The sequence below is a fragment of the Candoia aspera genome, chromosome 8 (genome assembly GCF_035149785.1).
Source record: "Candoia aspera isolate rCanAsp1 chromosome 8, rCanAsp1.hap2, whole genome shotgun sequence".
Classification (NCBI taxonomy): domain Eukaryota; kingdom Metazoa; phylum Chordata; class Lepidosauria; order Squamata; family Boidae; genus Candoia; species Candoia aspera.
In genome coordinates, this window is record NC_086160.1 from 36,114,943 (window position 1) to 36,130,207 (window position 15,265).

At 46.8% G+C, this 15,265-nt stretch overlaps 1 protein-coding gene across 2 annotated transcripts in view; it reads right to left on the reverse strand.

The window, feature by feature from the left end:
• Positions 1 to 225: 225 nt before the first annotated feature.
• The window catches only part of MND1 (meiotic nuclear divisions 1), a 54,092-nt gene continuing 39,052 nt past the window's right edge, over positions 226 to 15,265 (reverse strand). For both annotated transcript variants that reach the window (XM_063309667.1, XM_063309666.1), the window contains exons 7-8: positions 2,642 to 2,686; positions 226 to 430 (exon numbers count right to left, since the gene is read on the reverse strand). In XM_063309667.1, coding sequence (XP_063165737.1) covers positions 324 to 430; positions 2,642 to 2,686 — 152 coding nt within the window. In that variant the 3' untranslated portion in view covers positions 226 to 323. The remainder of the gene's footprint in view (positions 431 to 2,641; positions 2,687 to 15,265) is intronic.

Consider the following 15,265-nt stretch of genomic DNA (forward strand, 5'->3'; position numbering starts at 1 on the left):
CTATCTATTATTTTCTAGCTGAGAAACAGTCAACTGAAATTCCACTTACTAGTAAATGGGAGCCATTTTTTTGTCTTAAGTTCAAATGAATGTCAACTGCCTTGCAACATAGATAAAACTATACACAATATAAAGCATAGAGTCTGCAAGCAGAATTCTGTTTGAGACAATTATCAGGAAGATCAAAATGTAAAAAGGCAAAATTACTTTAGTGTTTTCAGATTTTATTAACTTCAATACAAGTAATGATGGGTAATGAAATAAATTTTAAAATAAAACATCTTGAACAATATTAAATTATGTGGCATCCTTTTTAAACACTTTTAATCAATATAGTCAAAGTCTTCTGGTATACCAAATGTTTTGTCAATTTTGCTTTCTTCAAATCCAAACTTCTGTTTAGCCCAAGATTTTACAGCAAAGATATTATCTGTAGACAAAGTAGATGAAAAATAATAGATATTAGGGCTTTTTTTAAGTATTCCATTTCAAATGATCATAATAAAAGACCCTTAATGTTTAAAGATAATAATATCCACAAATTGTCATCCCAAAGCCCCTCCTCACACATTTTCACCTATCGGTTGCAGGATCCACAAATTGTCATCCCAAAGCCTCTCCTCACACATTTTCACCTATCGGTTGCAGGATCTAACCCTGATTATTCTGTTATTACCAGTTCTCACGTAACACCTTTCTTGTGTGAGACACTTCAGTGGTAATAGTTTTCCAAAAGGCAATTCCAAAAGGGGGAGATGAGCGGTGATATAAATTTAATAAACAAACAAACAAATAAAATTAATTGCACAATAAGCACAGGACAAACAGTTCAGCACAATATCTGCTATGTTTAGAACTTGAGATATACACTTTGTAACTAAGGAATTATATGTGTTTGAAAAATCATATGTCTCTGGGGATTGCTAAACTGGCAGGCACCAGTTTTGCTCTGTTTATTTAGGTTCTGTCCAGGTTTGAACCGAACTGTTTCATTCCTATTCATTTGACGTAGCACTTTTAAAAAAGAAATCAATCCTTCCCTGCGTACACTGAAGCAGAAGACTGAAATGCCATTCCATTTCCCTACAACTCAATGCTATAAAATTCATTGTTCTTCAGTTTTATAATGCTGATTTTTTTTAAAAAAAATCTTGACTTGATTTTCCCTGCTGATTCAAGTACTACAGTACTTCCTGCATGGCATCTTACATCCAATTTAGTATTAAACAGATAGTAAAACTGATGATATTGTAACTTTGGAAGAATTGTATTCAACAATGCATGATCGCTCAAAAGACTTGGCAACAAAGCAGTCAGAGGGAAAAGATTTTTGAGGAAAACCAGCACTAGAAGGATAGGTATTCATATGTTATGAGGTGCATTAGTCATCACATAGATGACATATAACATTTAGTACTTATCCCAGCGTTTCCTCCAATTCCATGTAAATGAACTCTATAATAGGAATTGCCCACATGGCAACTGGTACTAAACCCTTACAAAGAAATGAAAAATCACAAGGAAAGAAGTCAGGTATCTAGTACCTAACACATTCAGTTTGCTTGCAAACACTGAACACATTTTTATCCTTCACTGGCTAGCAAGCAATTGAAATAGCAAACTCAAAAGCATACATTTGCAATACAGGAAAAACATTTTTAAAAGTTTAAGAAGGCCTTGAAAAATAAAAAGAACTTTTCCAGATGCAACCCTAAATATAAACATTCCTAAGATGGCAGCTCTATAATCAAGAAGGGTCTTTCTCAGCTGGCCACTTCTAAACTTCTGCAGAAGAGTGTCTAAAAATTTCAGTGAGCTGGCAATTTCATACAGAAGACAATCTTTCATATTTAATTATTTGCATGTTTATTCATTTTAAGTAAAATATGCAAATTTACTTCTCAGTGGTGAAAACTGATGCAGCTGAAACATGATTATGTGCTAATTATTTTGGACTTGATCACATATGACTGTTCCTGGAAAACTGTTCCAATAAAGGAATATGATGCATAAAATACATTGATGTAATCACTGTGAATAGTGATATCTGATAATGAGCAATCCAATTTATTGTACAAGTGTCAGCCGCTTGATATGAAGAGTACCATGAACTATACACTACTGTGCCCTCTAATTTAAAATCTCGAATAATTCCAAATTAATGCACACATATCTTTTACTGCTTTTAATTCAAGTACTTTGTTAGTTTGCACAAGTTATCTTACATTTATAGGCGGGATAAAAATTAATTTAGAGCACATAAACTCTCCTGTTTTATTCATTACTTGCAGATTGAAATTGTCAAATTGATATATACAATATAATGGTTAGCACCCAAACAATAATAGAAATGATACCTAGCAAAAACTGAGGGGATACAACTAAGAACAAACAAAAACATCAAAATGTATGGATCAGAAATTGCAAAAATTGTATTTATGTCTGCATTTTTGAGCAATGGCAAACTTCACCAATAATAGTTATTTTATGAGCTTTTAGCAATCTGTTACCTGGCAAATAAGTCAGTTTTATGTAAAAAAAATAGTAGTTAAAATCTTATATTAAAGATTGTTTCTTTCCATGAATTTAGTTTTGTTCGCAGAAGTATGAATGTTGTAAAATAATGTAAATGCAGACATACCAGTCCATCTGTTGGCTGCTTCCTTAGCTATTTTATTTCCTTGACCTGAAAAGAACAACAAATAAACAAATAAAATTCCATAGAAGCAATTTTTTAGATCCATAGCTGAAGAGGCTCAAAAGGATAAAACCATATATTAAAACTATTATGCATTTTTAAATAACTTGAAAATGTTTTACTATTCTATTGAAGTTAATATTTAACCAATTCTCAAATAAGATTAGTGAAGTTACAACAAAGTGAAGTGATATGCTGAAGCAATGGTTTCTACCAGTTACAACTGAAATGTGTTGGCATATATCCAGCCATAGTATACAGTAGAAAAATAAGAATCCTTCAGTGCTTCACTGAATTAGAAGAGGCTACGCTCTAACAAGAGACAATCTATTGTACAAACATTAGGGCATCTAAATTCTGTGATGCATAATCAGGAATGTTTATTTGTAATAATGATTTTATTTCTATTGTTCATCAAAAACGAACAGATTTATAAGAAAACAAAACATGAAAGCATTACAGAATCTTTATCCTTTTGTAAAATCCCTTGCTCATTTGCTATAAATTATTGCGGCAACTTCTTCATGTGCCAATTCGTATAGTCTTGTAATTCACTTTCCTCTGCTATGGGGGAATTTATAAAAGTGGCCAATGTTACACGGGAATTGACAGCTAGTAAAGTTTATGATAAGAATACGCTTTCTAAACTGTAAAAGCTTCTGTATCCCAAGTTCTACACCAATGTATTTGTTTGCTTATAGAAATAGATAACACTGGTTAAGGCAAACACCCCCAAAGAATGTATACATCAGTCTTATGGGATTATTTAATTGCTTACCAAAATTTTATTGATCAATTGATTGATTCAATTTATATAGCCGCCCATCTCAAACCAGTGACTCTGGGCGACTAACAGTAATAAAAACAATCAAAAAATAAAAACAATACCAAAAAATTAAATATAAATATAAATACAGCTGAGAGATCTTAAACGTCATTGTCATGAGTCCGTTGAGCTGAAGACATCAGCGCAATGGCACACATGACAATAACGAGGAAACAGGGGAAGGGGCTCAAGATAAGCAGCCATCAACTCACAAAGAAGAAAGAAGAAGATACAATGGCTAAGCGGATCGCGAGGCACACCCAAGCTGTTAGCGCTAGCGCAACGGAGATCGCCCAGCTGACAGCAATCACCGGATGAATAAGGAAACCGATGATGGGCGATCCCGGAGCGCCAGCGGGGCCTCGCAACCCCTCACCTACCGGCAAGACAGCATGTTGGACAAAGGGGGGGTGACGTAACCTCGAGTGAGGGGGCGCTGACCGGCGCGGGGTATTTAAACCCCGCACCGGCACGCTCCTGTCACTCTCAGCTTTTTTCTACTACTGGCACTACCCGATGAATAAACCAGAGCCTGCTTCAACTGAACCAGTGTCTGTGCATTACTCGGCGGTAGGCAGTGCATGACATAAAGCTGAGAGTCACAAACTCAGACTCGCCGAGCCCCACCGGACGACAACGAGCCGCGGGAGGAGTAGACGGCGAGAAGACCAGGAACGATGAGGCCGGCGCGACGCGGACAAGGGGGGCGAGCCGTACGGCAAGAAGCAGAGGAGGACCGATCGAGGCCAGAGGCACCGCGGACTCCCGGAGCCATGGACACCCACCCGGCCCAACCCGAGCCTCAGCTCCAACCCCAAGGGGAGATGGCGACGGAGGCAACCCGGCCACGGGAGGGAGCAACATACCTCCCGAGACCAGCGGAGAACCCCGCGCCCCACATCGCACCCCAGCCACGGGCGTGGAGCGGCAGCCCAACGGCGGTAAGCACAGGGGAGGACGAAGAAGCAACCCAGCCGACGGCGGAGGAAGCGGGCCAACGGACGGGAGTGCCTGAACCCCACCGGCGACCCACCCCTGCCGACACCGATGGAACCGGCCGCAGCGGCGGCGCGGATCGCGGACGGGGACGCACAAGCTAGACTCGCGGCCATGGAGACCCAACTGAAGGAACTCCGGACCATGCTTCAATCGTTGATGTCCCCTGCGCTGCCCAACGACGTCCCCGCACAGGTCCACACCCCGAGCGAGGCGCCGCCCTCCCACGGGCCAGATGATGGTCAACAAACGGCCCAGGCGGACGACGCCACAGGCCGGGAAGTGAGAGGAGGGGGCTCACAAAACGCCCGGGCCCCAAAGGACTTCCCCATCTTCTTTGATGGGAACCCCGCGAAACTGTCGTTCTTCATTACGAACGCCAGGGAGTTCATGGGGAGGCACGGACACTCCTATGACTCCGAAGCGGACAAGATCGCAGCCGTGGCGATCAAACTACAAGACCGGGCGGCGGACTGGTACGTCCAACTGTACGAGTCCAGCTCCCCCGCCCTCGCCAACTTCCACGCCTTCATCACCGAGATGAAGAGCTACTTTGAGGACCCACTAGCCAAAGTGAGGGCGAAAAGCGCACTCCAAAGACTCAAACAGGGCGCACGCACTGTCCCGGACTACGCCCTCGAGTTCAAAGCCCTCGCAGGGAAGATCAACGACTGGTCCGAGACCACCCTGCTGGAAATGTTCAAAAGGGGGCTCAACCGCGACGTACTCCAATGGGCCCTCTACCGGGATGACCCGGAGACTCTACACGGTTGGATCCACCTCGCGGGGAAAGCAGAACACGCGTACCGCACCTTCCTCATGGCAACGACGGAAGACACGACCAACACCTGCCCAAAGGTACCTGCGCCACACGTGGGGACGGCCGGTCCCACATACCCAAGGAAGAAATTTAATCGCGGGCCCTGCGGGAGGTGTGGAAAACTGGGGCACAAGACGGCAGATTGCTTCGCCAACCGACCGCCGGCTAGTGTGCCCAAACCCGCCCCGAAAACTAGCCTCAAACCACCTAACCCGCCGCCACCCCCTCACCGCCGAATGACCGGAGCCACAGCGACACCAGACGAAGGCTGGGACGCCTACTGGGGGGGAGAGGACGCCGTAGACCCAGACCAGCCGGCGGGAAACGCTCCCCGCCTGCCCTGAAACGCGTTGCGAGGCAGGCGGTGGGACAGTAGCGCGGACCACCTCGACAGAACGGCGAAAGCTCCGTTATAATGGCGGCAATCAAACTCTCTGCCGGCAACGGAGTCACCACGGCCGCGGCACTAGTGGACTCGGGGTGCTCGAAAAACCTGATCCACCCTGACTTAGTCGCCAAACTCGACCTCCGCTGCTCCCCCCTCCCCACGCCGCTGGCATTCCACCAGCTGGATGGCTCAACAGCGGGAGGGAAACCAGCCACGATGCAGACCGAGCCGGTCACCCTGCAAATGGGCACTCACACCGAACGCACATCATTCGTAGTCACCCACATCGGACAACCCATTGCAGTCTTGGGAATGCCATGGCTCGCGACAAACAACCCGCGCATCGACTGGGAGACCCGCACCTTCATATTCGGCGACGGCGAGTACCGGGCGCCAGTTCCAGCGGGCAGAACCAACCCCACTGTGGGACGAGCAGAGGCGGCTACACAGGACAACGCAGCTACCACAGCAGACCTACCGGAACAATACGCTGACTTCTCCGAGGTCTTCGGAGAGGCAGAAGCTGATCAACTACCCCCCCACCGCAAGACGGACTGTCGGATTGACCTGCTGCCCGACGTCCCCTTACCTAGACCGAAGATCTACTCGATGACCCCGAAGGAGATGGCAACCCTCCGGGAGTTCATCGATAAAAACGTAGAGAGGGGATTCATAGAGCCAGCATGCTCACCGGTCGGAGCCCCCGTCTTATTCCGGGAGAAGAAAGACGGCACCCTACGGCTCTGCACCGACTACCGGGGCCTAAACGCGGCTTCCCTGTCCAATAAATACCCCTTACCCCTGGTAAAAGATATGCTCGCCCACCTGTCCACGGGCAAGGTCTTCTCCAAGCTGGACCTTCGCGAGGCGTACTACCGCATCCGAATCAGGGAGGGGGACGAATGGAAAACTGCGTTCAACTGCCCCCTAGGCGCCTTCCAGTACAAAGTGCTGCCGTTCGGACTCGCGGGGGCCCCGGGGGTGTTTATGCAGCTCATCAATGAGGTCCTGCATGAACACCTGTTCAAAGGGGTCCTCGTCTACATAGACAACGTCCTTATCTACACCAAAACGCACGAGGAACATGTGACCCTAGTCAGACAAGTCCTCGATAAGCTCAGAAGGGCGCAGCTCTATGCCAAACCCGCAAAGTGCGAATTCCATAAAGCGCGCCTAGACTACCTGGGGTACCGAATCTCCGGAGACGGCATAGAAATGGACCCCGCAAAAGTCGAGGCGGTGGTGAACTGGGAACGCCCCCGCAACAGACGCCAACTCCAGAGCTTCCTCGGCTTCGCGAATTTTTACAGGTCATTCGCCCGGGGGTTCGCGGAGATAGCCCTCCCCCTAACGGACCTCCTCAAAACCAAAGGGGTGGGGGACACCCGACGCGCCAAGAACCCGGGCACAGTATTGAATTGGACTCCCGCGTGCCAGACCGCATTCAATAAGTTGAAAGCGCTGTTCACCACAGAGCCAATCCTCGCGCACCCGGACCCAGAACGGCCGTTCGTGGTCCAAGCCGACGCCTCAGACTTCTCCCTGGGGGCCATCCTACTCCAAAAGGACCCCACAGGACTCCTGAAACCATGCGCCTACCTGTCGAGGAAATTCTCCGAGACAGAAAGGTGATGGCACGTCTGGGAGAAGGAAGCCTTCGCGGTAAAATCGGCGCTGGAAACATGGAGACACCTACTCGAAGGAGCCGCCCAACCATTCGAGGTCTGGACCGACCACCGGAACCTCGAGGCCCTCCGAACGCCCAGACGCCTCAGCCCAAAACAGGTCCGATGGGCCCAATTCTTCAGCCGCTTCAACTTCCAGCTGAAGTTCATGCCGGGTAAAAAGAACTTCCTGGCTGACGCCCTTTCCCGACTGCCCCAAGACGAAGAGCCCACCCCAGACACGATTGGGACAGTCCTATCCGCTTCCCAACTGGGGATGGCTGTGACCACCCGGAGCGGCGCTCGGAGGCAGCACGACTCTACGGCGCAACCGACGGCGGGACAACCAGTGACCAGACGACGCCAACCGCAACTACCAGGGGGGATACGCACGGACCTCGCCGCCGCCCTCAAAACCGACCCCTGGTTCCTGGCAAACCCCGACAAGGTAACGATGGCACAGGACCTGGCATGGGGGGAAGGCAGAATCTATGTCCCGGACTCGCAACGCCAAGCGATCTTGCATAGATCCCACGACACCAAGCAAGCGGGACACTTTGGGTTCCTTAAGACCCTGCACCTAACAAGGCGTCAATTCTGGTGGCCCGCGCTAAGACGGGACGTGAAAGCCTACGTAGCGTCCTGCCCAACGTGCGCCAGAGCCAAACGGGCACCAGGCAAGCCCTCGGGACTTTTACAACAGGTGGCGGAACCCTCCCGCCCATGGGAGGAAATCTCCATGGATTTTATAGTAGACCTCCCACCCAGCCAGAAGAAAACGGCCATTTGGGTGGTGAAAGACTATTTTTCGAAACAGGCCCACTTCATCCCCTGCACATAGGTCCCGTCCGCACAACAACTAGCCAAACTCTTCCTCATCCACGTGTACAGGTTACACGGATGTCCCGCACGTGTGGTGACCGACAGGGGCACACAATTCACTTCTAAATTCTGGCGGGCCTTCCTAAAGCTGACGGGGACCCAACAGGCCCTATCCACTGCCTGGCACCCCCAGACGGACGGAGCCACAGAGGTCCTCAATGCCACCCTAGAACAATTCATACGCTCATACACCAACTACCATCAAGACGACTGGGCCGAACTGCTCTCGTTCGCCGAAGTCGCATACAACAACGCCGTCCACACGAGCACGGGGAAAACTCCGTTCGAGGTAGTCTCGGGGCGCGACTTCGTCCCCATACCGGAGCTACCACAACCCCCGGGACCCCAGGTGGACGCTAGTGACTGGGGACGGAAGATTGCGGAATCGTGGCCAATAATCACGGCAGCGCTGAAGGAAGCACAGGCGGCCTACAAAGAGCAGGCCGACAAGCACCGGCGCCAACAACCGACGTTCCAGGCTGGGGATATGGTCTACCTATCCACCAAATTCCTAAAGTCGCCCCAACCCTCGAAAAAACTGGGGCCTAAGTACATCGGGCCGTTCCGAGTCACACAGATAGTGAACCCGGTGGCAATACGCTTGGACCTGCCACACAACCTACGGAGACTCCACCCGGTATTCCACACCAGCCTCCTGAAACCGGCAACTACCTCTCGATGGCACCCAAGCACGCCACTGCCCTCACCGGTGATGATCGACGGCCAACATCACTTTGAAGTAAGGGACATACTCGACTCCCGCAGGCAACGGGGAACTTTACACTATTTGGTCAGGTGGAAACACTTCCCCCACCCAGAATGGGTGGCGGCGCACAACGTTAACGCGCCTGACCTGACCCGGGCTTTTCACCGGGCGTACCCCGACAAGCCTAAGGCGAGACAAGCAAACCGGCACCTGCATACCCCCTGCCCCGCGGGCCCCCCCGCCTACCGTGCCCCAAGGGAAAGGGCCCCCCCAAGCCCACGACTTGGGTGGACCTCCCCCCCCGCCCCGGGCCCACGAGGGAGTGACAAGCGGTCGCCAGCACCCTCCCCCCGCCCCGGGCCCACGGGGGAGTGGCAATCAAGTCAACAGTGCATACCTGGGGGCAACGCCCAGGAGCACACATAACAAAGGCGACGCACTTAGAATAGAAATAAGGGCCCTACCTGGAGCTGATAAGCACCCGACCAGCCACGCCTCTCTCCTCGCCGAACTGAGCCAAACAAGCAGGGTGTGGCCGGAGCATGCGCACGCCCAGGGTGTGACCGGGGCATGCGCACTGGGAACACACCCTAGATGGACACGTGGTAGAGGGCGGAACAAAGAGAGGGGCGAAAACACTCCGGCGGGAAATTCAAAAAAAAAAAACAAAAAAAAAAACCATTTTGACAGCTCTCCTGGTAAAAAAAAAACCGGAAAGCCGGGGGGGGGGGCACTATTCGGACAGGGGGCAGTATGTCATGAGTGCCGTTGAGCTGAAGACATCAGCGCAATGGCACACATGACAATAACGAGGAAACAGGAGAAGGGGCTTAAGATAAGCAGCCATCAACTCAGAAAGAAGAAAGAAGAAGATACAATGGCTAAGCGGATCGCGAGGCACACCCAAGCTGTTAGCGCTAGCGCAACGGAGATCGCCCAGCTGACAGCAATCACCGGATGAATAAGGAAACCGATGATGGGCGATCCCGGAGTGCCAGCGGGGCCTCGCAACCCCTCACCTACCGGCAAGACAGCATGTTGGACAAAGGGGGGGTGACGTAACCTCGAGTGAGGGGGCGCTGACCGGCGCGGGGTATTTAAACCCCGCACCGGCGCGCTCCTGTCACTCTCAGCTTTTTTCTACTACTGGCACTACCCGATGAATAAACCAGAGCCTGCTTCAACTGAACCAGTGTCTGTGCATTACTCGGCGGTAGGCAGTGCATGACAGTCATTGGTGTTAGCACAACCATGAAACGGGGCCCTTCACACATTCAGGGCCCCAGGCCCGGGCAGAGCTAGGTCTTAAAGGCTTTCTGAAAAGCCAAAAGGGTCAGGGCCATCCTAATCTCAGGAGGAAGGATGTTCCAGAGGGCAGGTGCCACAAGAGAAAAGGCCCGTCTCCTGATCCTTGCCAGCCGACATTCCTCGGCTAATGGGACCTGGAGCATGCCCATCCTGCTGGACTGGATTGGACGGGTAGAAACAACTGGGAGAAGATGGTCCCTCAGGTAATCTAGTCCCAAGCCATGAAGGGCTTTAAAGGTGACAACCAGCACCTTGAATTGCACCCAGAAACATACCGGCAACCAACGCAGCTCCCGAAGCAGTGCTGTTACATGTGCTGAGTAACCAACACTATTTACAACTCAGGCAGCTGCATTCTGTACCAGCTGAAGCTTCCTAATGCTCTTCAAGGGCAGCCCTATGTAGAGTGCATTGCAATGGTTGAAATGGGAGGTCATGAGGGCATGAGTGACAGTTAGCAGAGCCTTCTGATCCAGGAATGGGCGCAACTGGCGTACAACCCAAAGGTACGCAAAGGCCCTCTTAGCCACGGCTGCCACCTGCTCTTCCAGCAGGAGCTGTGAGTCCAAGAGGACTCCCAAATTGCACACCGGGTCCGTCTGGGTCAGTGCCACCCCATCCAGGACCAAAGATGGAAAAACCTTGGTACTGGGAGGCCCAAACACACAAAGCCACTCAGTCTTGCTTGGGTTGAGCCAGAGCCCACTGTGCCCCATCCAGGCCCCTACAGCCTCCAGGCACTGAGAGAGGACATCCACGGCATCACTCAGACAGCCCGGGGAGGAGATATAAAGCTGGGTATCATCAGCATACTGATGATACTTCACCCCAAACTGTTCTATCACCTCACCCAGCAGCCTCATGTAGATGTTAAATAAGACGAGCAAGAGAACCGAGCCCTTTGGCACCCCACACAGTAGGGGCCATGGACTGGACCTCCCCCCTCCCACCAACACCAACTGAAACCGACCCTGGAGGAAGGAGGAGAACCAGCGCAGCACAGTGCCACCCACCCCCAACTCCCAGAGCTGGTCCAGAAGGATACCATGATCGATGGTGTTGAAGGCTGCCAAGAGGTCAAGAAGAGCAAGGATGGTCTCATTGCCCCATCCCGCTCCCACCAGAGGTAATCCAAGAGAGTGATCAATGCCATCTCAGTCCCATATCCCAGCCTGAATCTTGACTGAAAGGGGTCTAGATAATCCGCTTCATTCAGAGCCCTTTGAAGCTGCCGTGCAACCACTTTCTCAACAACCTTTCTCAAATAATACTGACACATTTCTAGACCAGCCTATGAGCACACAAAGGATTGTGGGGAGGGGCTTATTAGAATACATGGAAACTGCTGATGTGGCAAATGAGGTCTTTCAGCTCTCTTTTCATTTTCTTTTCATACATACTCCAGCAGGCTCCCACACTGAAATCCTGAAATAATTTATAGTTCTCACACCCACACGCAGCCCTGGTTTGCCAGTACCTGCCTAGCATTATTAGTGGCAGTGGTCAATGTACAAGTTTGTCTCTAGGAATTCTGAGAACAATTAATGCAACGTAAAACGTTTCATTCTTATAAAGTTTACACTATTAGCAAGACTTAATTTGCAAAATGAACTGTGCAGGTACATAACAGAACAAGTGTATACTGCCCAACTCCAAGTCCTACCTACAGCATAAAGAATTTTATATTTAAAACCTGCAGACCAGATAATATGTCTCCTTTAAAAAAAGTGCAAGTATTTAGAAAAGCTTCCATACTTTTGACTTTGCCATGACATAGAAAACATAGACATTTTTAAAATAAAATTTATTATGCTAAACTACAGAATAAATAAAAATATAGCTTCAGATTAAAAATCATAATACGGTAATACATTTAAAAGGAAATAGAAGGAAGGAAGGAAAAAGAAAGTAAAAGAAAAAAAAGGATCCTGGTAAATTACATAGCAAAGCACAGGTTCTTAAACTTTGTGTTATCATACCACCTAAAATGATACCTAACAATTCATTGTTGCAAGGCAGCTACAGATTTCCCCTTCAAGAGTTGTATAGTATTTTTAGCGAGACCCCAGACCCCCAAAATCCACAGTTCATTATATAGTCTAAGAAAAACATAAGCATCCTGAATCTTTAGTGATAGATCCAAATTAATGTTAACAATCTTACCAATGTTGGCCCAAAACAGAACAACAGGACAAGACCAAGCCATTGTTCCATCTTCCGAGTTAATTCTAACCAACCCGCATAAAACATTATCTGTGGGAAGGCAACTAATAAAACAAAAATTATATGTACCACTGCTGTATTTGAGTGTATGCTACATATTTAAGTATTAATATAGGATTTACTATAACCAAAAGGGGAAAGGGGAGGGATACGGAAAGAGATTTAAATGTATTACTTAGAACCACCAACTTTTTACATGAAGTTGTCATTTTAGAATTTGTGGAGTCTTGTGAAATTACAAATCATTACTTTCATAAAAGGATGCAAACTTGAGGTGGAAATAATTACTTCTATATGCTAATGTCAAATAATGACATTAAAATATTTTAATTGCCAAAAATACAGAATGGATGACACTGCAGGATTTAAACAGAAAAGAAAAACCTCAGTAATTTTTAAATTTATGTTGCCTTTCAAAGAAATGCTTTATCAAGGTGACTTATTGTGGGAGGGATAACCTATAAGCAAAAGATAATACCATGTAAAATATCAGTATTGAGACTTTACATTTACTTCTCTCGTATTCCCAACAACATAATAGCATAAGAATGACCTTTAAGATGACAATACTAGTGAAATAACTGCTAAATACAATCAAAGTAATAGGAGCAACAGACATTTCAACCCTCAGTAATTTCATTAGTTTATGCTGAAGACCTAGCAAGCAGATGGTAGGTATATTCCCACTACAAACTAAGTATAATTTGAATTTTCATTGAAAAGCATGTGAATATACTGGCTATGTACTACCATTTAAGGCCAGTTGCAATGAAGTAAGGTAAAAGGAAAAGGAACAAACTCTTGACCTTGAAAAAAACATCAAGAATGAATAGCTAAATTTACAAAACAAGAAGTAGCTCGGACCAGTATGAGCTGTCAGTTTGCAAATATCTACCAACAAGCAAGGTTTATGGTTTCTTTTTCAGCTAACAAAGGCCAAATACCCTGGAATACTTTCAACCTAGTTATCAAGTAACACAGTGCAGGATAATTTCTTCTTTTCCCCCTTTCCAAAAGAAAACATTTCTGTAATGCTATTCTTTCTTTTGACATTTTTGAACAACTACTTCAGTAACAGCTAACTTGTAAAGGCTTGGATACATTTATTCCAGTACCTGCTAAAATCATAGTTGATAAGACGCCCTGCAGTTGCAGCCAAGTACATTTCTGAAAGAATAATTCTTTGTATTTAACTAATGAGACAACTACTGTAGAAGCAATGACTGTTCTCTAGGTCATCAGAAGCATAACCTACTCTAGGCAAAACCTATTCAAATGCTGACAAGGAAAAGTGGTGAATTCTAGAGCATGATCATTTTTATTTCTAAGATATAAATTCGCTTCTGTGACAGAAATTATAAGATTGAATTTAAAGGGCTAATCCAAAGTTAGTGAAGTATTATATAACTGAAATACATTCGGTTTAATGAGAGACATATCCCATCTAAAATAAGACTGGTTATATCCATTAAAATATTTTTAAGCACAGATTTTATATTTATTGCTACATAGGATTTTCTAACCTACAATGTAGGAACCTACTAAGAAGGCTTTATTATTGAGATGGGAGCATAGCTGATGCAGATTTTCCCCTCTGTGTCAGGCAAGTGTTATATTTTGCTATAGCACTATATCCAGCTTGTGATACCTTAATAAAATGCCAGAATTTGACTTGGTGATCAAGTTCAAAGCTGTACACAACTAAAGAAATAAAAATCAAAGGCACTTGTATTTGTAAAATGCAAATTGATTTAATTTGCACAAATCTGGAATTTCATTATATAGCAAATATAAGAATGTCAGAATTAGAAAAGGCAAAAACTGGAATCAAAACTGAAAATCAAACAAATTAAGACATGCAGTTGATACTATTTTATTAGCCCAAAATAAAGAATTAATTAACTCATTATGAATGTAAAAGGGAAAAGGTAAATCTGATTTAGTTAAATGTTGAATCGATAAAGGTAATATAAACCTGCATGCTTTCTGAATTAATGGCTGGTGGTGAGAAAGTGAAGGTGGTAAGTAATTTTGTTTTCTTGAACTCCAGAATATTTATTTATTTACTTATTTAAAATATTTGTATGGCCACCCATCTTAAATACAATTCTGGGAGGCTCAAAACAACAATAAAACCCAGTAATTATAAAATCATAAACCATAAAACAAAAACAAAAGCCCAGCGCCTCAGTCATCCCGTTGGGATGCCCCACAACCAACTCCAGATAGCCTAATTCCATCCCAGTGCCTGGGTAAAAAGCCAGGTCTTGATCGTCATCTGAAAGGCTAAAAGGGTGGGGGCCTGCCAAATCGCCAGGGGGAGGGTGTTCTGTAAGGTAGTGTCCTAACTACCAGGGAACACACTGAGACAATGAACTGGTCTCTAATATTTATTGCTAGTACTTAACAGGAATCCTAACAAACTGAAGAAGCGTAGGAAAAACCCAGACATATAACCCCCAAGGGTTAAGGCGGTCCCGATCTGTGTCTCTTTGAATGGCTGAACAGTTCCTCAGTGCTACGCATGCGCTTGACAGTCTGGGTGGGAGCCCCCTGCTCGCCATCCTTACTCATGACATCACCGTCCCCTCCAGATTGACATTCCATTTCAGCCCCCTCCCCTCCAGAGTCTTGATAAGATGTGCTGTCTGCTTGTAAAGTCCCATGGGAACTGGGCAAAGAAGGCAAATCTTCAAAGGACAACTCCTCCAAGGACGAAGCAGTGCTGCCCTCCCAATCCGATAACGCCTCCGG